The following is a 25,792-nucleotide window of genomic DNA, read 5'->3' as shown; positions in this document are numbered from 1 at the left end:
AAATTGTATACATCTTTTTTAATAAAATATTTTAATTAGGTTTTATAATTTTTAAAATAAATAAATTCTTTGCAGGTTATATTACAAAAAAAAATGTATAGTAATTTTTAAAACCTATCTTAATTTTTAATAGTGCTTAACACTGTTTAATAAATAGTAATATATTAATTGCTTTTGTTTAATAAATTAAAACTATGTTTACTTACTTTAGGGTGATTGCTAATCTTTCATCCGGAGGAATACAACGTCTAAAATTTGTATCTTGCTTTTGCAGTTGCGGCAGCATTTTAAGCAGTTCAAAAAATTTTTGCGAACTCATCCGGAAATATTTAAAAAAATTGGCTTCATCCTGAAGTAGGTCTAGAAATAATGTATGGAATTCTCCGTGCTCGTCACTAACTCTACAGCAGAGTGACACCCACTTAACAGCTTTTTTTTTATACATTTGAACTTTTTCAGAAGGTAGTGTATGCCTATTAAGGATTTATAACATGTAAATTTGTTATTTATTTAATTGGATTTTTAGTAATTTTATTTACTATGATATGCATCAGGAAGACGTAATATGCACTACTCCGGTAGAAACGATTCGGTTTATAATTCATTAAAAATCGAAATATTGTACTGCGACTTAGCCAATCATATCCCAGGATTCGTTAGGATGTCATCTTTTTGGGAAATGCATTTTGGATACTAACAATTTGCATAAAGTGGTGGTGAAGTCGAGTTGTCCAGAAAACGGTATATTGGTGCAGGATTACTACGGTGAAATACCACGTTTAGCTAACACTACAAGTCCAATTCGCTTACCAGGGGACTTAAAACTATTTGGGGGTATTGAGTAAGTCATGTAGAATCGAGGGATATAAGTGCCGGGCGGACACAAAATGCACTATGCCGGTAGATATCTATAGGTTTATAATCCTGTTATATATGTAATCCTGGGTATGTAGTAATCCTGTTATATATGTAATCCTGAGTATATGGTAATCCTGGGTATATAGTAATCCTGTTAAATATGTAATCCTGGGTATCATGCGGCAACTGTACGCTAAACTATAGCTTTGCACAATTATTTAAAAATAACCATCCACCCTACAGCTATAAAAAATATCTTTCCTTGGAAAGAGGAGGTAGTCTGCTATCCTGTGAATATATTTTGAGGGATAACATTTGAACTGGTTAGCGATGAGGAGATGATTACCGCAGAAAGTACGAATATCTTGCATCATACGGCAACCGTATGCTAAACTATAGTTTTGCAAAATTATTAAAAAATAACCGAAGTTCCTTAGTAAATCATCGGTTGTTAAAATAGTCGAATTTCTTCATCGCACTCTGTGCTAATCTACTACGAACCACTACTGCCTACTGTACAGCAGAGCGATATGTACTTATCAGAATTGTTTGTTTTATTTTTTTTAGTTAATTTGCTAGAGGGGATTGAAAGAAATTATGATGAACAAGAGAAGAAGTATAAATTTATTACCATGAAGTGTTTATTCTGTGTTAAAAGTTTTATGCATGAACAAACTCTTTTATCACATTTAAGTTTTGTTCATTTCAAAAAGGGTTCGGATATACCCAGGGAACGTCCAACGGTAAGCTATTCATGACTTTTTTAGATAATCCGACACTTAAATTTTACTTTACAAATTTGTTTGTAATATTATCAATACAAAATGGTATTCATTTATTTTTAATAGAATGTAATAATGGCGATTGCTTCTTCAATGTTGCACTTTCCCAGCACCACACTAATGACTTCAACTAGTTTGTACCATTACCTCAAAAGTTATGGTTCAAACATGGAAAGCGTTACTTCATTAAACGTTTTAATGATAAAAAATTGTGATTCAATTCAGTATTTTATCAATAAAAAAGTAAATGTATGTAACAATTTTTATAATATATTTACAATCACACAAATAACAATAATTACACAATATTTAATAACAGGTACTTTCAAGATACACCAACGTTGGTAATATTGTAAAATATATAAAAGATGAGGGGCTTGAAAAAAAAAATTATAACTTCACATCCTAACTCAATAAACAAAATAGCAACCGATTATGTAAATTCTAAATACGACAAAAAAATAGGGGGAAAAAAATAGCACTACTCAAAAAACAATCGAAAGATATTTTAAAAAGTCAAACAATTAAACATTACTCACAATTCTTAATAACAGTAAAACTCCCTATTCAAAAACATTCAGACACTATTTCCATAGACACAATAAATTTTTTCAATAACAGCCAACCTACATCATTCTCCCCATCTGAAACGTTTGAAGAAAATCTCAAGTACATGAACAGTATACAAGATATAGATTATATGATATCGGCTATGATATTCTATAACTCAACTCATATGCTCTATAGGTAAGTGAAATTGCGTAATATATCGCTTATATAATGACTATAATTTGAGCAAACTAATTATATTGCATCCCATTTTTCAGTGGCCAAGTCTGCGAAGTTGGCGTATTAAAAGCTCTTTGTATAAAAAAAAAATAGTTGGTGCAATTGTATATAATTGTGAATTATATTAACACCTACTCTAAACAAATCCATGGTTTTATTGATTCCTACGGCAGAAAACTGAATACTAAAACTTCAATACTGAATAACACATCGTTCATAACAACGAACAATATCTATGCTGTGGACAAGGAATTCAAGTCGTTTATATCCACTTTGGAAAGATGGTGGACCCAACCATTCATTGACATGGGATATAGTCAACCACATAAAAAACAATATTCTATCACTAAAATAATTAATTCTTCTTTAAACATTATAATTTTATATTAATTTATAAAAAAATAGATTGCCAACAACACTTGGAAATGTCAGTATTGTTGTTGATGATGAATCCATAGTTCAATTTTTCATTCCAATTAGGGTTGATATGGATTTTAACAAAAATTTGGTTTTGGCGTGCATTTATATGTACTATGAAAATGCATTAATGACAAATAAACACACAGTATGTTATAATGTTTAGAAATTTACTTACTATATAATTATTTAAAGTGTATTAATGAAATTACAATTATTTTCCTTATAGTTGTCCAATATATTTAAACACATTGAAATAGTTATGTGTATTATAAGACATAGATTCATAAACAAGTCTGGAACAAAACAAGTACTATTGCACTTAGTAAAAGAAAATTACTTAACCAGAATAAATACAAATAAATACAAAGCAGATTTATCTATGATTGATGAAGAAATTAAAAAATATAAAAATATATACATAATAAAAGACATTTTTAACATTAAAGAAGACGTGTACATGAGAACGGCAGTCTTTTACAATGTAATTATATTCGTTTGTTTTAACCTAGACTGCAATTTTTAGTATATAAATATTATTATAATATTATCATTACAAAATGCTTTCTGGGAAGGCACCAATGGTTCACAAATTTATATCATCTTTCTAATTGTGTGTTTGTTTCAGCTTCCAACAACTTTATTTTCAAAACACATTCCCAAATTTCAAGCCCCAATCAACAGAACACAACTATTTCAAAAATTCACGAAAAAAATCAACTTAATCAAAATTTTTTTAAATAATATAACTAAAATCCATAACACAAATTTCGATACAATCCATGCAACTTATGTACAAAAAACTGAAAACTACAGGCAAGATTTACAAAACCTACTGGCTACTATCAACACATCCAAAAATTACAATAAATAATTATATCACCTGTCAATTATTAGTTAATATACCTAACTACTTATCAGTCATTTAAAATAAATTATAATTTATGACGTACTTTACATAATATGTATTATATTTAAATATTGTACCAACCCATTAGTCAAATTAATAAATTCTACGTAACATTAAATGTGTCTTGATTAAATAATTATTATTACAATACTAATTTAAATAAAATATTACTTAGAACACGAATTATTAATTTTAATTTATACCTTGTCTAAAGGTAAATTTCACTATGTGCGATCGCGATCTTGTGTTCTTGGTTTAATTGGACAACACTACTTTGTGATCAATAGATTTATAATTCATACTGCACATTTGCATCGTTCTAAATTATAGTTTTGCATGTATAAAAATAAAAGACAATAGTACAGTACAGTGGAGAGTAGGGTTCTAGGGTTCTGACCCCCCTGAAATATCTTCTTTCTACAAAAAATTCTTATTTACCACCATTTCGATACACAGAGTAGATCAATTATTGTTCATTTTTAATAGATATAAAATAAATTGTTAAATATGACTAAGACATCGATAATCATGGTTTCGGTTTTTTTTTGTTGATGATATAATTGTCGTATAATATATGATTATGTTTCATCGTTCTTTGAATTCTTACCACGTTTATTACGGCCCGGAGAAGCGACCAGGTTAAACCACTTTATTAAATTACTAAATGTAGACTAAATTTGATATAACTAATTATATAAAAACTGTTAAGCAAAAAATAATGTAAATTATTTACCTGCTCAGTTAAAGCACTAATCGAACTAAAATCCTGCGTTACCTTCTGGTACAGAATAGAAGTTTTTTTACCAATGCAACTAGTATTATCAAGTCTTAAATATTAATTTTTTTTTATATCAAAATATTTTTTGTTTAAAAAATGCCTTACTCAAAATTTAGTTTAGGGAAATTTTGTAATTATTTATTATTAGCACTGTAAATTTGAAGGACAGTCCATTTTTTTTTTGGTGATTGTGAAACGTAGCTTTGTAAGTACATAATTTGAATTATTATTTTTAAAAAATGTTTCAGGTAAATAGCATTAAGTTTAGTAAATTGAAATTCATTCAACATTTTTATAAATTTTTTTTATGAAATAAATACTTTTTTATGCGTGTAATGTACTAATGTATAATATCTTGTACCTAATATTAATATAAATATTAAAATTAAATTAAAAATCATTTTAAATTAATTTTATACGGTTTAGCATTTTATTGCCATTTTTAATGCATTTTTTAAAGTCCTTTAGTGCATTAAATTCATAACCTTATTTATTATATATCTTGTGTACATTCTTTATAAGTTAAATTTGTTTAAAAGTTATAATCAATTATTGTTTATAGGTTATTAATATGTACGTAAATTTACTTATATATTTAAAATATGTAATATTTTAAAAATATTATCTTTTTTTATATAACCATAAGAACTCTTACCTCCATCTCAAGCATGGTTAAAGAAGCAGAGCAAATTTATTGTGCTAATTATGTATCTTATATATGTCCAATGATAAAGTTGCAAATAAATAAGTAAATATGAATCATTATATTATTTTCAATGAATTTATAAAAAATTACATTTTGAAATAAAATAAGGTAATTTACATAAGTAGGATGTACAAATGAAGTATAAATTAATAAGTAGTAATTAATTCGAGTGAATGGCATCGATCATGTCACCATCTATAATTGAAAATGACAAAGCAGTATCGGTACTAGAAATTCTTCTCCCATCAAACCGGAACACCACATCTGTCTCACGAATGTTCTAAAATATTAAAATTTTGAATGAATTAAAAAAATATATTGTAGTTATAAACCATTAAGCAGGCCCATAGGTATAGTTATAATACTAGCCATACAGAAAAACAAAAAATATCAATATCAAATTCAAATAATATTATTTTTTTAAATTTAATAATTATTCATCATTGACGAATCTTACACATACAATGCTCACCGTATTTTTATACTATTTAAAAGGATGCCACATCCTGTTGACAACACACACTGTTGAAAGTTATCAAGCTTATGTGTCAAGATTTATTTTTGTGACTTTTTACTTGTAGAACGGTGTATGGCAGAAGCACAAATACGTCATTTTAACATTAATACTATGTTATAGTAATACTAATAAAATAAAAGGTCTCGGTTACCCATGGAAAAATTTACTTGCTACTCCGTTCTACCAAATGTCCTTTATGTACTAGCATAGGCCAACGGGTACACATCAAGAATTGATGATCAGCAGACTTTTTTCTCTGCGTGTTGGAAATTGTACTCTCTGGAGAGTGAAATGTTTTGGTTATCATTATTGGTATAAAAATGCTAACGACTAATACTTGTCACAACTGTGCGAGTTTCATATCTCAAACGAAGTAACACTAGTTACTCATGTTAGGGCTTGGAAGTTGATGCATATTGCATTTTTTTTTTTTTGGAACTTTTTAGACGATATTGTCTTGGCTACAAATGTGTTTCATTAGCATGTTAATCTGAGCAACTAATTTTTTTTTGCACTTTCTGCATTTTTTGGCGGAAAAAATTTACTATTGAACAATATATTTCCCTTATAAAAAATAAAAATGGTATAGAACGCAAACATTTAAAACAAAGCAAAGTTTTCTTACTACGACGTCAAAAAAATCTACTTTTAATTACGATTTATGTCGAGCTCTTTTATTAGCCAATATTCCTCTACACAAAATATCAAATGAATTATTCCGTACATTTTTGGAAAAATATTATTAATTATTCCTAACGAATCACGCAAGAAAAACCTATGTTGCTGAATGTTACGATTTGTCAAAATCACTTCAGTGAACGTGAAGAGAAGTTTTTCAAAATATAAATATTTATTAGCAGATAATATTCGTAAAGTAAATCTTTTGATAACATCAAAAAAGCTCTAATTGCAATGATTTTAAATTTTAAGTAATTTGTTTTTATTTCATTTTTAAAGACATCATTTGTCATTTGTAGGTCATATTTTGAGTAATTTCAAATGTGTAAGCTTTGACAAATATATAATATACAATTGTATAGTAAAATATTTAAAATAAATATTTGCATTTTTTAATGTTTTTAAGGTGAAATACATCCTTTTTAAAAATAATTTATTATTACAAATAGACAAAATTACATGGGCATTTAGTCTATAATTCAGTGACTATAATTTTAATAATTCCAATTGCTAATACTTTTTGATAAAAAAATATTATAAAATACTATACTTACATTTATTTCACAATATGCTGTCATTATTCTTCCAAGTGGGGTTGTCATTTTAACACGGGCCAAAAATCTACTTGCATCAGGACTCAGAACTGTAATACAGATTATCCTATTCATGATGGAAGAAGGAGCATCGACATTTGTTGGAGTTTTCTATAAAATAAAACATTATTTTAGTATTTATTGGGATTTAACAATGAACACAATTAAAATTTATACCAAATAATTCACAATCAAATGTTCTAATTTTCAATAGACTCTAGTAACATTAAATTACTTAAATAAGAAGTAAGTAACACCTTTTTGTACATAATCCATATTTGATTTCTATGATTCACACAATTATTAACTAATAAAATAGGTTAGTCTTCAGAAGTCAGTCAACTTATTGTGCCAAACATAATAAACCTTAAAGGAGCACACAACACAAAAAATAAGTTTTTTTTATTTGAAAGAATGTTCAATTCTAAGGATAATGGTATAGGTTTTACGTTTCTACTCACATTATTCAATAAATTATGAGCAATTGAAAAAAGACGTGTGACGTCACTGGGCCGGAGTCATTGCAATTGCCTATCTTATACGTGTTATATATTTTTGCAATTTAATTGACGTATAAATGTGTGATTTTATGTGTTTAAGACGATGCAAGTATCAGAATTGCAATACGATGTTTAGTTTTTTAAATATTAAAAATCTTAAAAGAGACATTTTGGTTAAACCGCACGTCATGGCGAGCGGCGCATGGCGTTCGAACGGGTCCGCCATTTAACCAAAATGTCTGTTTTAAGATTTTTAATACTTAAAAAACTAAACGTCTTATTGAAATTCTGATTCTTGCATCGTCTTAAACACATAAAACCACACATTTATACGTCAATTAAATTTCAAAAAGAAAATATTTAGGTTGATAAATCGTTGTGTGAAGCAAGGAACTTTTACACGTATAAGATAGGTAATTACGATGACTCCGGCCTAGTGACGTCACGCGGCTATTCTACATCTCTTAATATCTCTTAAAGTAATATTTTTTTTTACATCGTATCTTCACAAAATCATTTCATATAACCATAACTACAATAATTTAACATTTAAAAAAAATTTAAAGAATTTTTTTATTTGTGTTGTGTGCTCCTTTAATGATGATCATAATTATCACACTATTGAGGTGGGTCCATGATGGTGACAAATTTCAGGTTCGAGGTAAATAGTCTTATGAAATGTATCACCACTTCTGGTACTTTCTACATAACGACCGTGATGTATACGTAATCCTAATGCTATTTTGAAAATGCCGAATGTTGTACGAAACGTAGGTAGGGATTTATGAAGCCAACGATCGCGTTCAAGATTGAAATAAAACACGGTAACAGACCGGATTGAAGCAGACGCCGTGAAATTCTAAATTTACCCTGAAAGAAACGGAAAATGTATTGGGAAAATTACACCAACTAGGGACGCTACTGCGAATTTCAATAAAACAATTTTATTTCGTTTCCGTAGTTTTTTCCGTTAGTATATTTCACAAATAAGTTATGTTCTCAGTTATATCAAATTATAATATTTGTAGTTTATTAATTTGCTGAATTTTATAAAATAATAGTGATAATACTTACCTTTTCAAGGATAGTCATTTTGGATTTTTTTTTCGTTTTTAATATTCTTAACACGCACAACTCGCTCACACAAAGCGCAAGAGAGAAATGACCATTGATAAGTATTATACATTTGTAACAGTTACCAATAGTGGGACAACTCTCGTGCAGTGTTGCCAGATACCTATGGTCAAAATCTCGTATCAAGCTTCCCAAAATTCTGGTATTTGAACTTCAATTCTCGTACACAAAAAAAAAAGCTCACTTGAACTTTTATCCCCATACCCAGTGTTGCGAAATTATTTATTACAAATTAATTAATTTCTCATACATTTGATAATTAAGAAATAATATTTATTAATTCATTATTATCTATGCTGCATCACAATACCTCCATATTATCATAGTTATCTAGAATGCTTTAAACACACTTTATCTTGAAAGGGATTAGTTAAGAACATGAAAAAATATAAGTATCTAAATCACTGTTTTATTGCTTAAATAAACATAATTAAACATAATATAACAAATATACAATAAAATATAAAGATTAACTGATTTTAAATATTTTTAACAATGTAATTGCAAAATAGCTGTATTAACTTAAACATAAAAACAAAAAAAGAACATAATATTTCTTCTTTAATCAATAACAATTCGAACTTAACATTTTAATATTAAAAATAAAATTGTAACAAATAATACTTATTTGTTCTGTTGGTAGGTATAGTTAACAAATTGCACATAAATAATACTTTTAACTTAGAAATAAAAATATATAGTTGCCAGTAATTAAAATAATTTTATTCGTCAGCTGAATAAAATATATCAGCAGAAATACTATCAGACGAGATTTCGTTTTTAGTATATAATGTTTTACTGGTCATTCTATTAATCATTAACTTACTAGGAACAAAGTTCACACAATTTTTTGTTTGAGATCTTCCGCCCTTTATACACTCTTTTGTTAGTATAGTACCATTTATAGTTTCGGTTATTAACTTGTTACGATGCTTTGTTTTTATAGCATTAACGCTGGAAAAAATTCGCTCACAGTCTGCGTTTGAGTGTGGTAGGCAAAGAACTGATAATGCAAAATTTGGAAGTTCTTGTCCTATTGCTTCAGTTTTCAAATCATAATCCTTGATGCTAGACCTGAAATAACGTTTTTAAAATTATTAAATATACCTACTTTACTTTAAAAAATTAAATAATTTACCAAAACATATCAGGAGATCCATTGGCATACTGTAAATCAGTAATGGAGTCAGGCATGTGCATCATTTTTAATGGAAGACTACGCCACTGGTCATCTATCTTATGAATTAATCCAACACTATTTTCTGGCACTATTCTTGTCATTAATGATATTAATGGAACTAGAGTTGGATGCAAATCATGGTACTCAATGGATAGGGCATTTTTTGCACTCAATGATGGCAGCTTACTCAATACAGAATCGTCCATGTTATACCGTTTCTTTAGTTCTAAAGCAGCGGTTTGCAAAAAATGTCTACAACTCTTGAAAAAGTGTTTTTTCTCTTCATTCTTGTTTGCTAATTCAGGTGCATTTATATATTTGAGAACTTGAGCACCTAAATACAACTGATTATCAGGAAGATGATGTTTTGTCAGGTCTCACACTACTGAGATCATTTTGTAGTACATAATTTCTTTTTAAAAAGGATAACAAAATTTCCTGATATAAAATTCGAATTTTATCATGTAGATCATTGATGACAACTTTTTGAGTTTGGAAATATTTATTAAATTCATTAAATTTGGGTAGTATCCACGCTAAAAAAAAGTAGTATAATCTTATGAATTTATCATTTAAAGAATTATAAATCTGTTTTGTTGAAAGAAGTTTTTGGTCCAAATATGTATCGTTGGAATATAGTCTTAAGGCTTCCCATAGTTCCAAAATTCTGTTTACTACAGCTTCTAAAGAATGTCATCTTGTTTGTGAAGGGTGTAAAATTTTTTTTGGTTTAAGATCCATAAACAATTGGAACTGTTTTAAACTACTTTGCCGTTTAGCACTGCTGTGTAAAAAGTTAAAAATATTCCGAGCCATATCCTCACATGATCTTGGTATTTTTTTACACGCTTCTGATGCACATCAATGTGCACTATGGCATATTCATTTTAGTATAAAAATACCTGGACACATCTGACGAAATCGAGTTGCCACTGAATTCTTAGAGCCCATCATCACGTTGCAACCGTCAGAGCCGAATCCAATTATATTGTCTAATGGAATTTTAAAACGATTCAATGTTTCAATCAGGCAATTAAATAAATGTTCAGCTGTCGCTGCTGGTTGTTGGTCATTTGGGATATCAAATACATCATGCAATTCCCAAAATTTTGATTCTACATGTTTTGTTGATTCATCATACAATCTGAAAATAGTATATTTAAAAGATTATTTAAATACTACATTATTTGTCTATTATTTTAAATTTTTTACCTCACTACCACACAAGTTGTTTTCATTGTACCACTGTCTGTAGATTCATCAGTCAGAATGCTAAATTTAGTTTTCTTTAGTTGTGTAGCTAGATCATCTTTAAAAAAAATTTAACATAACCATGTTCCTGATATCACGAAAATAGAAGTTAAACTTCCTTCTAACTTCAATAAACTAGTAATGTGACTTGCAATATTTATTACTATAATCATTTTTTTTAATAATTGTTAGGGTTTTGAATTTTGTATGACTCTAAAAATTGTTTTACTATGAAAAGTTTTATAAGTTAGTATAACTAAGTTTATAAAATGTCTGTATTTTGATTTGCTGACAATATTCCTATGCTGATAAATAGTGTGAAAAATAAGACATGTTCGATTATGTCAAATATCCAGTATAATAGGATTCCTTTAACTAGTATATTATATTATACTATTAACTATATAAATAATTATTAACAAGGACCTAAAAATTATTTCACAATTTAACACACTAGTGACAGCACAATAACTCAAAATGATGGTGTGAATCGGGCATCTGGGATGAACCGGGGTCCATTTAGCTCCTTTTTATGAAAGTAATTCAGCACTAAGCTATTACAAACTTAACTTTTGACTTTTGGATACTCACAACTGACCGTAACAATGGGTAGGCGATAAATGTTTTTAAAATTTCAATTTATTTGAGGTAGATAATATTCGTTGTTTGTTATTTTCATTTTACTTTAAATCATAAATCATAGGTAAAATATAGAGTATAATTAAGGTGATGGAGTGATTACAGATGAGTTATTTCATTTAGGTTGTAGGTGCATAATAATTGAACAGTCACGATCAGACTACCCGAGCCACGTTCTGTTTAGTTGGGTTGGGTTTGATTAGGCTTAGTGAGGTTTAATCCAATAACCTAACGTTGCCAATATTAATATTTAGCATATTAATTATTACGCCGGTATTATTATTAAGATTAAAATAAATTCGATAACAGCAGCTCTATCTATTGCCGTAAACTCTTACGCGTACGTGAAGAAGGGGCCAGCACAGCTGCTCAAATTACTAGTTAGATAGCGCTGCCATATACGATATACAATCATGATGTGAATGTGAGCGAAGCTCCATTGGATTAATTTTTAGGAAAACCCTAAAATGTTTGGGCTAGTTGAGTCACTAAATATGATAAATGGTCGGAACAAATTTTTTTAATTATTCCTAAGTAAAATGTATATAATGAATAATCAAAATCATAAAAACGACAAATAGCTGTATCTGACGAATGATAAGGATTTTTTACTTGAAAAACATGGGACTTTTTAAAAAAAATACTGCATTTTGTATTCAAATCCGAGCCCTAGTTATAAGTGTTTAAAGTGTAGTTGAGCAGAGTGGATCATGTTTGTTCATGGTTACGTATGTTATAAAATTTAAATATAATCGATATGGTTAATAGTAGAATTACTGGATATACGTCAATAGATAACGGATAATTGATAGCGCGACCACTGATAAGGTGCAATTTGTAGCGCGTAAATTGATCGCAAGCGACTTTTCACAGTTAAACAATTTTTAGCGTCATACAAAATTCAATAACCTAACAATTATTAAAAAAAATGATTATGGTAATAAATATTGCAAGTCACATTACTAGTTTATTGAAGTTAGAAGGAAGTTTAACTTCTATTTGCGTGATATCAGGAACATGGTTATGTTCAATATTTTTTGAAATGTTCTCATTATTGAGATTACTAATAACATGCAGACGGCCCTTACATTTATTTTTAAAATTTATTAATCTCCATTTTTTTTTTTTTTTTAATGGTACATAAAACCTTCATCAACTAATATATTTGATCACCTTTCACTCTTAATATATTTTAAAGACATTTTAAAATTTTAACTGCTAGGTAACTGTTAGGCGTAACACTGTTATACGGTGTTACACCGCTACTGAGCAACTAAGTCTAATATACTATACTACAATAGTAAATATATAGTATATACTATTTAAGTACATTTTATGTTAGTTTAATGATGAATAGTCTCATTATTTTAATTGCCTATTATTTAAGATAGTAATATTGAAATATTGAGTGTCCGATACGACGATACTCTATATAGGTAACATATTTTATCGGTTTTTGGTTTGTCAGTTTTATTCAGTACGCTATAATACATTTTGTCTTACTATGAAAAGTCGCTCGCCATCAATTTACGCGCTATAAATTGACCACTATCAACTGTCGCGCTATCAACAATCCGCTATCTATTAACTGGACAAAAGAATTACTATCGATTTATTAGTGTATCCCGCCATAGCGGGGAGCGCTATTTTCTGCGTCCCGTATCATTACACGTGAGTTGTCCCACTATTGGTAACTGTTACAAATGTATAATACTTATCAATGGTCATTTCTCTCTTGCGCTTTGTATGAGCGAGTTGTGCGTGTTAAGAATATTAAAAACGAAAAAAAAATCCAAAATGACTGTTCTGGAAAAAGTAAGTATTATCACCATTATTTTATAAAATTCAGCAAATTAATAAACTACAAATATTATAATTTGATATAACTAAGAACATAACTTATTTGTGTAATATACTAACGGAAAAAACTACGGAAACGAAATAAAATTGTTTTATTGAAATTCGCGGTAGCGTCCCTAGTTGGTGTAATTTTCCCAATACATTTTCCGTTTCTTTCAGGGTAAATTTAGAATTTCACGGCGTCATCCTACCTACGTTTCGTACAACATTCGGCATTTTCAAAATAGCATTAGGATTACGTATCCATCACGGTCGTTATCGAGCGATCGCTGTCGGTGCCTCTCACGTCTAGGTGTATTTAATATTACTAAATAATCCGAACCCGCACGCACACGCACCGTACGCATTGCACACGCACTCCATAGGCGACGGTTGAGGCGGCATGTAACCATTGGCTCGGCCGAAGAAAATATTAATGTACAATATAATTATTGAATTAGTGTTGGTGACACTGCGTACAAATCAGCAAAACGACGTACAATCACGGCTATATCTTAGTCCATGATTACAATACTGCAGTTATCTTCTTTTCGTACAATTTCGTCTATCTGTTGTCACTAATTCACATTTCCACTAATCACTTTTATCTCTATTATCTTTTAAGCGGAGTTAGAAGTGTTATACAGTGATACTAACTATCAAAATCCAAATCATATTTATGATCTAGTGAAAATATTTGAGCTTGAAGGGATAAACACAGTTTTACCTGAAGCATATAACCTTTTTTCTTTAATATTGACCCTACCATCTACTAGCGTCTCGGCCGAGAGAAGTTTTTCTTGTTTAAAGAGAGTTAAGACATATCTGCGTAATACTATTTCTCAAGAAAGATTGAATTCTCTTTCAATAATTTCTATCGAAAAAGAATTAATCGAAACTCTAAAAAACAAAGATGCATTTTACGATGAAATTATAAATATTTATGCAAATAAAAAAAATAGAAATATTGATCTTATATAAATCATAATATTTTAAAATGTTTGATTAAAAAATTATTTAAACTAACAGTTCAGTTGAAGCAAAAATGTAAATAAATAAAATGTAAATATCTATTCCGTGTAAAAACATGTAAATTTGTAAATATGAATAGTGTAAATAATAAATAAAAGTATGTACAGTATCAAGAAATGTACGGAAAGAACCTCTAAGTGGTACATTCTAGGCAACAGTGGGCAGTAGCTATATTTTCAAGTAACTAGTAACTAGCTACTGGCTAATCTTTTCTAGTCAAATTTTTGTATCTATAATTAGTTTGTGTTTTTATTTTTTAATTTTTCATACATAAATGACAAATGTATGTAAATTTTTAGTCGCCTCAGTCAAAATTGAATCCCAAAACCGCCACTGCTCGAACCTGAAATTTGTCACCATCATGGACCCACCTCAATAGTGTGACAATTATGATCATCATTAAAGGAGCACACAACACAAATAAAAAAATTCTTTAAATTTTTTTTAAATGTTAAATTATTGTAGTTATGGTTATATGAAATGATTTTGTGAAGATACGATGTAAAAAAAAATATTACTTTAAGAGATATTAAGAGATGTAGAATAGCCGCGTGACGTCACTAGGCCGGAGTCATCGTAATTACCTATCTTATACGTGTAAAAGTTCCTTGCTTCACACAACGATTTATCAACCTAAATATTTTCTTTTTGAAATTTAATTGACGTATAAATGTGTGGTTTTATGTGTTTAAGACGATGCAAGAATCAGAATTTCAATAAGACGTTTAGTTTTTTAAGTATTAAAAATCTTAAAACAGACATTTTGGTTAAATGGCGGACCCGTTCGAACGCCATGCGCCGCTCGCCATGACGTGCGGTTTAACCAAAATGTCTCTTTTAAGATTTTTAATATTTAAAAAACTAAACATCGTATTGCAATTCTGATACTTGCATCGTCTTAAACACATAAAATCACACATTTATACGTCAATTAAATTGCAAAAATATATAACACGTATAAGATAGGCAATTGCAATGACTCCGGCCCAGTGACGTCACACGTCTTTTTTCAATTGCTCATAATTTATTGAATAATGTGAGTTGAACATTCTTTCAAATAAAAAAAACTTATTTTTTGTGTTGTGTGCTCCTTTAAGGTTTATTATGTTTGGCACAATAAGTTGACTGACTTCTGAAGACTAACCTATTTTATTAGTTAATAATTGTGTGAATCATAGAAATCAAATATGGATTATGTACAAAAAGGTGTTACTTACTTCTTATTTAAGTAATTTAATGTTACTAGAGTCTATTGAAAATTAGAACATTTGATTGTGAATTATTTGGTATAAATTTTAATTGTGTTCATTGTTAAATCCCAATAAATACTAAAATAATGTTTTATTTTATAGAAAACTCCAACAAATGTCGATGCTCCTTCTTCCATCATGAATAGGATAATCTGTATTACAGTTCTGAGTCCTGATGCAAGTAGATTTTTGGCCCGTGTTAAAATGACAACCCCACTTGGAAGAATAATGACAGCATATTGTGAAATAAATGTAAGTATAGTATTTTATAATATTTTTTTATCAAAAAGTATTAGCAATTGGAATTATTAAATGTATAGTCACTGAATTATAGACTAAATGCCCATGTAATTTTGTCTATTTGTAATAATAAATTATTTTTAAAAAGGATGTATTTCACCTTAAAAACATTAAAAAATGCAAATATTTATTTTAAATATTTTACTATACAATTGTATATTATATATTTGTCAAAGCTTACACATTTGAAATTACTCAAAATATGACCTACAAATGACAAATGATGTCTTTAAAAATGAAATAAAAACAAATTACTTAAAATTTAAAATCATTGCAATTAGAGCTTTTTTGATGTTATCAAAAGATTTACTTTACGAATATTATCTGCTAATAAATATTTATATTTTGAAAAACTTCTCTTCACGTTCACTGAAGTGATTTTGACAAATCGTAACATTCAGCAACATAGGTTTTTCTTGCGTGATTCGTTAGGAATAATTAATAATATTTTTCCAAAAATGTACGGAATAATTCATTTGATATTTTGTGTAGAGGAATATTGGCTAATAAAAGAGCTCGACATAAATCGTAATTAAAAGTAGATTTTTTTGACGTCGTAGTAAGAAAACTTTGCTTTGTTTTAAATGTTTGCGTTCTATACCATTTTTATTTTTTATAAGGGAAATATATTGTTCAATAGTAAATTTTTTCCGCCAAAAAATGCAGAAAGTGCAAAAAAAAATTAGTTGCTCAGATTAACATGCTAATGAAACACATTTGTAGCCAAGACAATATCGTCTAAAAAGTTCCAAAAAAAAAAAAATGCAATATGCATCAACTTCCAAGCCCTAACATGAGTAACTAGTGTTACTTCGTTTGAGATATGAAACTCGCACAGTTGTGACAAGTATTAGTCGTTAGCATTTTTATACCAATAATGATAACCAAAACATTTCACTCTCCAGAGAGTACAATTTCCAACACGCAGAGAAAAAAGTCTGCTGATCATCAATTCTTGATGTGTACCCGTTGGCCTATGCTAGTACATAAAGGACATTTGGTAGAACGGAGTAGCAAGTAAATTTTTCCATGGGTAACCGAGACCTTTTATTTTATTAGTATTACTATAACATAGTATTAATGTTAAAATGACGTATTTGTGCTTCTGCCATACACCGTTCTACAAGTAAAAAGTCACAAAAATAAATCTTGACACATAAGCTTGATAACTTTCAACAGTGTGTGTTGTCAACAGGATGTGGCATCCTTTTAAATAGTATAAAAATACGGTGAGCATTGTATGTGTAAGATTCGTCAATGATGAATAATTATTAAATTTAAAAAAATAATATTATTTGAATTTGATATTGATATTTTTTGTTTTTCTGTATGGCTAGTATTATAACTATACCTATGGGCCTGCTTAATGGTTTATAACTACAATATATTTTTTTAATTCATTCAAAATTTTAATATTTTAGAACATTCGTGAGACAGATGTGGTGTTCCGGTTTGATGGGAGAAGAATTTCTAGTACCGATACTGCTTTGTCATTTTCAATTATAGATGGTGACATGATCGATGCCATTCACTCGAATTAATTACTACTTATTAATTTATACTTCATTTGTACATCCTACTTATGTAAATTACCTTATTTTATTTCAAAATGTAATTTTTTATAAATTCATTGAAAATAATATAATGATTCATATTTACTTATTTATTTGCAACTTTATCATTGGACATATATAAGATACATAATTAGCACAATAAATTTGCTCTGCTTCTTTAACCATGCTTGAGATGGAGGTAAGAGTTCTTATGGTTATATAAAAAAAGATAATGTTTTTAAAATATTACATATTTTAAATATATAAGTAAATTTACGTACATATTAATAACCTATAAACAATAATTGATTATAACTTTTAAACAAATTTAACTTATAAAGAATGTACACAAGATATATAATAAATAAGGTTATGAATTTAATGCACTAAAGGACTTTAAAAAATGCATTAAAAATGGCAATAAAATGCTAAACCGTATAAAATTAATTTAAAATGATTTTTAATTTAATTTTAATATTTATATTAATATTAGGTACAAGATATTATACATTAGTACATTACACGCATAAAAAAGTATTTATTTCATAAAAAAAATTTATAAAAATGTTGAATGAATTTCAATTTACTAAACTTAATGCTATTTACCTGAAACATTTTTTAAAAATTTTTATATATAAATAACTAACAAATAACTAATTAAGTTGTGCACATCCCGTGTTCAAAAACAAATTTTTTTCTAACATTTTTCGCCTTTTCGGTCAATAAACGGAATTTGATTAAAAATACTGGAAAATGAACGAAAAAAGGAAAATATGACCTAAAAATGGCCTAAGCAATTAAAAATGTCAACAAATGCAAAATAAAAGTCGCATAAATGGATTTGAAGGTACATAATTCAAATTATGTACTTACAAAGCTACGTTTCACAATCACCAAAAAAAAAATGGACTGTCCTTCAAATTTACAGTGCTAATAATAAATAATTACAAAATTTCCCTAAACTAAATTTTGAGTAAGGCATTTTTTAAACAAAAAATATTTTGATATAAAAAAAAATTAATATTTAAGACTTGATAATACTAGTTGCATTGGTAAAAAAACTTCTATTCTGTACCAGAAGGTAACGCAGGATTTTAGTTCGATTAGTGCTTTAACTGAGCAGGTAAATAATTTACATTATTTTTTGCTTAACAGTTTTTATATAATTAGTTATATCAAATTATATTTAGTATCAAATTTAGTCTACATTTAGTAATTTAATAAAGTGGTTTAACCTGGTCGCTTCTCCGGGCCGTAATAAACGTGGTAAAAATTCAAAGAACGATGAAACATAATCATATATTATACGACAATTATAGCATCAACAAAAAAAACCGAAACCATGATTATCGATGTCTTAGTCATATTTAACAATTTATTTTATATCTATTAAAAATGAACAATAATTGATCTACTCTGTGTATCGAAATGGTGGTAAATAAGAATTTTTTGTAGAAAGAAGATATTTCAGGGGGGTCAGAACCCTAGAACCCTACTCTCCACTGTACTGTACTATTGTCTTTTATTTTTATACATGCAAAACTATAATTTAGAACGATGCAAATGTGCAGTATGAATTATAAATCTATTGATCACAAAGTAGTGTTGTCCAATTAAACCAAGAACACAAGATCGCGATCGCACATAGTGAAACTTACCTTTAGACAAGGTAAAAATTAAAATTAATCCCTGTGTGCAAAATTTAGTTGCATAGCTTTAACTTAGTAGTCACACCGAGACATGTGAAGTTCAATATTTGAGCTCAGAGACGACACTGAGATAACCCAGAGACGCTTAATGCCCAATCTTGTGAAGTTACTGCATGCGATGTCGCAAAATAATGGTCTATGTTACGTCACATTGTAACATTCATAAGCAATCAGGTTGAGATATATGGGACTAGCCAGTTACATCGCACTGACTACGCATAGAGTACACAGCCAAAGTGGATGCTAGGAAAAAAATAAAAAAAAGCGCATTCCACATTTCTTGATGACGGATTTGAACCCGATACCCCTAACCTAATGGACCTACGCCTAACCTACAGGGACACGCTACTGAGATGTGTAATATGTAGCAGTTTGGTGTATATAAACATTATAAACAGAGATTAAAAATGTAACCCACAGTTATTGTTGGCAAAATTAAGTCACTATGCCACTGTTGACCTTAATAATAATGCAGGTTTATACTATATAATATATAGTACCTATATTATAGTATTAACCTATTCAAATATTACCTGTTAATAAGACATTAAATTAGTAGGTAGATATCTAATATTACAGCTTAAAATTATATTTTAAATAAAATAACTAATTATTTTACTTTAAAACTTATAATAACAATATTATTGAACGATCGTTAAAAACATAAAAAGTATAACTTTATTTAAAACTATTATATACATTTTACAGTTTTAATGTATATTAATATACTATAATAAATAACATAAAATTAAATTTCCATCATACAATTTAGAGAAAATAATTCAAATGTATAAAATAATAAATGTAGGCATGATAATAAAATAAAATAAAGTGGGTAGGACGGGTAGGTACACAAAAACGAATGTTTACAAGAATAATATAAATTTTAACTGATGGTACCTAGCATACCTACTTTAATTGAATATATTAAAAAAAAAAACTAGGTAACTATATTAATTTATAGACATAAGTACTCAATACTGTATAAGCAAAAGCAAACAAAAACTTATACAGATTGAAACAACAATTATGTAGAATGCAGTAATGCTAAAACAATTGACTTATGGTCATTTATTGGAAATGAAAAACACTTATATTCTATAGAGTCAACATCAATTGAAGTTAAAGGAGGCTTTGGAATAATTTCATGAGTATAAAATATTTTTATAATATCTGACGAAATGGGATTTTGAAATACTATAGATGTATTATACTTCATTACTTCAATTTTAATCTTACCATTTAAGAATTTAATTATATTGATAACTTTTACAATACCATGATCTTTAGTGCAAATTAAATTATCTTTTGAATTACTCATATTTATAGTAAAATTTTCTAAAACAATTTCTTTATAAAATGTTTCATTAATTGATTTATTTACTGAAGGATCATAATCTATTTCATTTTTGAGGATAGGATATTTTTTTACAGTACAAGTTGACGTAGTATTGATTTGTTCTATTATACGGTTATACGTATCTTGAAGAGGATATCTAGCATTTTTGCAACTTTTTTTTACAAACTGTAAATAATTTTCGTACTTGAATGCAGAAAAAGCATCCAAGTTTCCATGCAGTAACACAAAATCACAAATATGAATAAGGCCATGTACATTGTAACCTACATATTCTTTACCGTAGAGTACAGAATATTCAGTTACAAATTGTCTTAATAACATTTTAGCAAAATTATTATAAGTATATGCAGTTTTAAAGGAAATTAACAATCTTATGGCACAACTTAAAAGCATAAAATGTTTATAAAAAGAGTTTTTTATTCGTCCTTTTAAGACAATTGGTCCTGTATAAATAAGGAATGTTCTAAATTCACTAGCTTTCCAGTACTCAAATTCTTCTAAAGTCCTTGGTAAACGGTTAAACTCAACAGGAAAAAATGATTTTATTTTATTTAATTCATCAGAAATAACTTCAGGATTGTCAAGACGCACTGATTTGTTACCTTTTACCCAAAATGCCAATAACCTCTTCATAACACCCAAACAAACATTGTGCATATATTCTAATACAACAGAAGAAGTCATATCAATGGGCAAGTATTCAAGTGGGCTAACATCTTTATGATAAAATTCATCTATTTTTGTACGAAATGACTGATCTGTCCTTAAAGGTGCGTTCATATCTAAATATGCCATTCGATTATGAATAAAATCTCCTTCGACTGTACATGAATTACATCCATGATATGCATTATGGCCTTTAACGTTTAAAACAAAAGCTTTCGCTGGGGCATCACATACAACCTGAACTAATTCAAATTTAAAAATGTTATTATTTATAGTTATACCAGTAGATAAAAAGTGTTTCATCTCATCTATAAACGGTCTAAGGTAATCATTACTTGAAGTTGGCTTTTTATATTTTCCATGGTACAGTCCTACTGGAATTACAGTTTGTGATACATTTTGTACATTTACAAATGATATAAGAATGGGCCAAAGGCTTGATTTTGAACTAGACGTTAGAGGCAAACCATCAACATTCATTGCTAGTTGTATTTGGTCATTTTTAAAATGTTCCAGATGTGCAGTTATGAATTTAGACAACATAAATTCGATACCAAGATGTATATACGATCCTGGATGAATACTTATAATAGTATGATCATTTGGTTTAGGAGTTTTTATTAAAGTTCGAGTATCTTTAGGGAGATCAAGGCCTTCTGATCTTAAAATTAATAAGAGAGCATTTACACAGTTATGTGAAACATGAAAATCAACTATCCATTTACATAGTTTAACATCTAGAGAAGTTTTTTCTATTCTTTCATGGTTCAATAAAATATAATCATCAAAAAAATCTTTGCTATTAACTGTTATACTAGAATTATTGACAAATTGTTGATCTAATGGTTGTAACATACTACTTGTTGAAGTTAAATTTAAATGAACATTAGGTTGACTTGATGGTATTGGATCGGCCTGTACTTGAGGTTCCACAACCTGATGATTAGTTGATCTTGATAGCTTGTCAGTTATTTCATTTTGTACACATCTTAATAAATGTCTTCTAGATAATGAGTTTACATTTTTTTTTCTCCTAATCTAATATTACAAAAAAAAAAAACTTGTTTAATGACTAGGAACATTAAATAAAAATATGCAATCTGATATAAATGTGTAATTTATTTGTTAATCATGAATTAATGTGTTTATACTTTTTACACCAAGGTTAAAATTGTTTAATAATTAATTAAAAAATGTATTTCATATTATTATAACTTATATAATATCAATATAAAAGGAATCGGATAATTATGATAAAATAAAGCATATATTGATTATTGAATAATAATGTTAAATCAAATCATTGTTTTTCTCGTGATAGACGTAGGCTAGCATGCCTAAACCAATTTTTTGTATGGGTTTCAAAATCTACGTCGGTTCCATTGAATGTCTTCATGCACACCCCTGCAAATTGTCACTAGTTATTTTACACTGCACAGTGTACACAGACATATAAGATATAATACATATACAAAAACTATAACTACCTTTTATAATTTTAATAATCTCTAAGTTTTCTAACTTATTGTTATTTCTGAAACCTGTCCATGAGTACTTGGTCGCTAATTCGTTGGTAAAAAATCTAGCTAGAACTCTTTTGATAAAATTTTGGGCATTCAATCCACCTATTTGGATCACACAATTAACCTATAACACAAGTTGTAATTCAAGTAAAAATTAATACTATTAACTATATTAATAAATATATGTAGTACTTGCCACTTTTTTTTCAAAATCATTATCAGATTTAATTTTGCTTTCTATTTCATTAAGACTCTCAATTGTTTTCATTGGTATGAAACTGAAAAAATCATTTTCATTGATTCCCATTGAAGACCCAGAATTTAATTTTGATTCTATCAAGTCTAACTGTGCATCGATTCGTTTTACATAAGTAAGAGTAGTTGAAATTTTTTCAATCAAAATATTAAGCAAATTATTTTGTTCACTGGGAATTTGGTCAACTGTAAAAATATTAAGTGTAGAAAATTAATGGGAAGTAAATAACTTAATAATTAGAAGTGTGGTTTTATAAAGTAAAATGTATGTCTTCCATGTTTTTATTTTATTTATCAAAATGCACCATAGTAAATAAAAATTAAGATAGAATAATTATATTTAGAATAAATTTGAAAACAATGTAAGTGAATTTTAGTTTAGTTTTATCTAAAATAAAAAACCTGGGAGTTAAATAAATTTTTTTCAAGAATTCCAACATCAAAAATGTTATCATATTGTCTTAAAATATTTAGTTTTAGAAAAATATAATCAATTAATAATAAATGAATTAAAATTAAAATTAATTTTATAATTTTGTATGGTAAACAGTAATATTGATAATTGTAGATTTAAAAACTTTACACGTTATGAACAGTGATAAGTTAAAAGTATATACTTACATGACAAAACACCATTATCTGATTCTTGCAGTGGCATTAGTTCATGACATTGATCTTCTTGCGGTTCATAACAACCACTTATAGCATCTAAACATTTTAATTTATTTATTACAACATAAATAGGACACTATTGACTATTAATTTAGAATTTTGGTACATACTTGATATGGATTGATAGAATGTTTCCGGACTCGTTTTAGTAGACTCTACGTTAAAGTTTACAATGGAATTATTATTTTTTTTTTTTATTGGTGTTTTTATTTTTATTGGACTCATTGGAGTACTGCTGCATGCTACAACAATAAAAAGTACAAATGAGCATACCACAATAATACCAAGTATCATGTAGGTTTTAACTATTTAAATATTTTGAACAGTTCAATATTTAAATATAAGAGATAAGATTTAAAACATTGGAATTTGTTTGAATCCTTAGATCATTCTTTATTATATGCGACTAATCAGACATCAGTTATATACTTTTATGGATTATTCATGTCTTTAAATCATTTATAATTTAGTATTTACCAATGTCTGTTGTTTGTCAATACAATTATTATAATATAAGTTCAACATACATTATAGTAGTAACTACAGCTTATTTTATTAATACCTATGGTAATAACCAATATTAACTGTTTTATTAGTTAGTTCATATTTATCGTTAATATATATATTTTGTGATTAAGTGATAACTTACTACTGTCACTCTCATCTTGAGTATTGTTATTACTACATATTTTTTGTTTCTTAAGACGTCTGTAACCTCCATCACATTCAGACTCCGAGGCTGAAGCTGATATAAAAATTTCTTTCTCTTTTATAGCGGCATCATCATAAGTGTCTAAGTAAATATAAAATACCAAACATTGATTATTGATTAGATAAATAAAACATTAAAAATTCATAAAATATATTTTATTGTGATCTTGTATCTTTTAAAAAATAGCTAAGGCACCCACGTCCCACATTAAGATAAAATATTCTTATTATTTGGAAAATTTATAATACTGCATACCTTTTTTGGGTGTCTAAAAATGTATAGGTACAAAAAAAAATTAGGAAGGATTTAAATGTAACAGATGTTTTCAAATCTCTGGATTTACTTATAATTTTTTGAAGTCTCAATATTATTAAATTGATTTAAATAAATTAAATTTGCTTACTGTAAAACTGTGAAACAATTTTAACAGGGTACGTTGGCCAATCGTTTCCTATGTCAGCATAGTCGGCAATCATACTTTTGACATTACCAATTTTTGGCCATCTAGAAATCCACATTGTACCACATTGAATGAGCCAGTTGTGTGGAATAACTGAATACTTGTTCTCATCGTTAAAATAACCAACAACCCACTAAATAACAATTATAGTAGGTAGTTAAACTATTGTAAATTTATCTTCTTGTATAAACAAAAGACTAGAGTGTTTTGTAATTTTAAATTAAAATAAAATAAAATTATAGTCAATACATCACTTAACAAATTTTCCATTTTCTGTGTTAGGTACCTAGGTGACTAAAATGAAAATCTCCAATATATGAGTAAAAAACAATACCTAATTAGATTATATTTGTTGATAGATATTAACCATTGATAGCCTAAAGGTTAACCTTTAACATAATTATTTGCAATATAGGTACTAAAAAAGTTAAATTATTAATAGCTCTAATAAGTATCATAAATATGAATATAAGGTAGGTACCTATATATTGTATTAAATAATTTTAATACCTAGGGTAAAATTGTATAAACACATTAATATCTTCATAATATATTATGGGTACCAAATTATTTAGTAAAAAATGCTTTTTACATTGGCACTATGTCACCAATTTGAAATTAAATATAATTACTTGATTTAATCATAAAATAATTACCTGTTTTGAAGACATATTTTAATATTTAACAATATATAGGTAGCGATGGAAACGCCGAACACGAAACAGCGAT

The 25,792-nt window shown here is 27.9% G+C and overlaps 6 protein-coding genes across 7 annotated transcripts; 2 read left to right on the top strand and 4 right to left on the bottom strand.

Moving 5' to 3' along the window:
* Positions 1 to 187: 187 nt before the first annotated feature.
* Positions 188 to 3,761, top strand: LOC111039826. Of its 2 annotated transcripts, XR_002605135.1 has the most exons (6): positions 188 to 1,601; positions 1,707 to 1,889; positions 1,960 to 2,387; positions 2,468 to 2,994; positions 3,076 to 3,330; positions 3,475 to 3,761. XR_002605135.1 is itself a non-coding variant. In XM_022323472.1 (5 exons), the coding sequence occupies exons 3-5, from the start codon at positions 2,917 to 2,919 to the stop codon at positions 3,718 to 3,720; spliced, it is 579 nt and encodes a 192-aa protein (XP_022179164.1). In that variant the 5' UTR covers positions 1,656 to 1,889; positions 1,960 to 2,387; positions 2,468 to 2,916; the 3' UTR covers positions 3,721 to 3,761. The 2 variants fall into 2 exon arrangements, 1 of the variants encoding a protein (XP_022179164.1); XM_022323472.1 differs by lacking the exon at positions 188 to 1,601 and having other exon boundaries at positions 1,656 to 1,889.
* A 1,549-nt stretch (positions 3,762 to 5,310) lies between these two features.
* Positions 5,311 to 8,680, bottom strand: LOC111039833 (small ubiquitin-related modifier 2-A-like). Its single transcript, XM_022323477.1, has 3 exons — positions 8,603 to 8,680; positions 6,990 to 7,139; positions 5,311 to 5,520 (listed from the first exon to the last, which is right to left on the bottom strand). Exons 1-3 carry the CDS (start codon positions 8,618 to 8,620, stop codon positions 5,401 to 5,403), a joined length of 288 nt encoding a protein of 95 aa, XP_022179169.1. The 5' UTR covers positions 8,621 to 8,680; the 3' UTR covers positions 5,311 to 5,400.
* Positions 8,681 to 13,464: 4,784 nt separating this feature from the next.
* Positions 13,465 to 17,784, top strand: LOC111039834 (small ubiquitin-related modifier 2-A-like). The gene is made up of 3 exons (XM_022323478.1): positions 13,465 to 13,547; positions 15,956 to 16,105; positions 17,575 to 17,784. The coding sequence occupies exons 1-3, from the start codon at positions 13,479 to 13,481 to the stop codon at positions 17,692 to 17,694; spliced, it is 339 nt and encodes a 112-aa protein (XP_022179170.1). The 5' UTR covers positions 13,465 to 13,478; the 3' UTR covers positions 17,695 to 17,784.
* Positions 17,785 to 20,442: 2,658 nt separating this feature from the next.
* On the bottom strand, positions 20,443 to 22,296 carry LOC111039824. The gene is made up of 2 exons (XM_022323470.1): positions 20,800 to 22,296; positions 20,443 to 20,649 (listed from the first exon to the last, which is right to left on the bottom strand). The coding sequence occupies exons 1-2, from the start codon at positions 22,294 to 22,296 to the stop codon at positions 20,443 to 20,445; spliced, it is 1,704 nt and encodes a 567-aa protein (XP_022179162.1).
* A 392-nt stretch (positions 22,297 to 22,688) lies between these two features.
* LOC111039823 lies at positions 22,689 to 23,085 on the bottom strand (the record flags this gene model as incomplete). Its single annotated transcript, XM_022323469.1, has 2 exons — positions 22,689 to 22,845; positions 22,929 to 23,085. Coding segments are annotated over 2 exons (261 nt in total), but the record flags the coding sequence as incomplete, so codon positions are not given.
* LOC111039830 lies at positions 23,079 to 25,486 on the bottom strand. The gene is made up of 5 exons (XM_022323475.1): positions 25,007 to 25,486; positions 24,541 to 24,684; positions 24,002 to 24,133; positions 23,841 to 23,927; positions 23,079 to 23,405 (listed from the first exon to the last, which is right to left on the bottom strand). Exons 1-5 carry the CDS (start codon positions 25,119 to 25,121, stop codon positions 23,137 to 23,139), a joined length of 747 nt encoding a protein of 248 aa, XP_022179167.1. The 5' UTR covers positions 25,122 to 25,486; the 3' UTR covers positions 23,079 to 23,136.
* Between the last annotated feature and the right edge of the window lie 306 nt (positions 25,487 to 25,792).

The sequence above is a fragment of the Myzus persicae genome, unplaced genomic scaffold (genome assembly GCF_001856785.1).
Source record: "Myzus persicae strain clone G006 unplaced genomic scaffold, MPER_G0061.0, whole genome shotgun sequence".
Taxonomy (NCBI): Eukaryota; Metazoa; Arthropoda; class Insecta; order Hemiptera; family Aphididae; genus Myzus; species Myzus persicae.
This window is presented reverse-complemented; position numbering and strand designations above follow the sequence as displayed.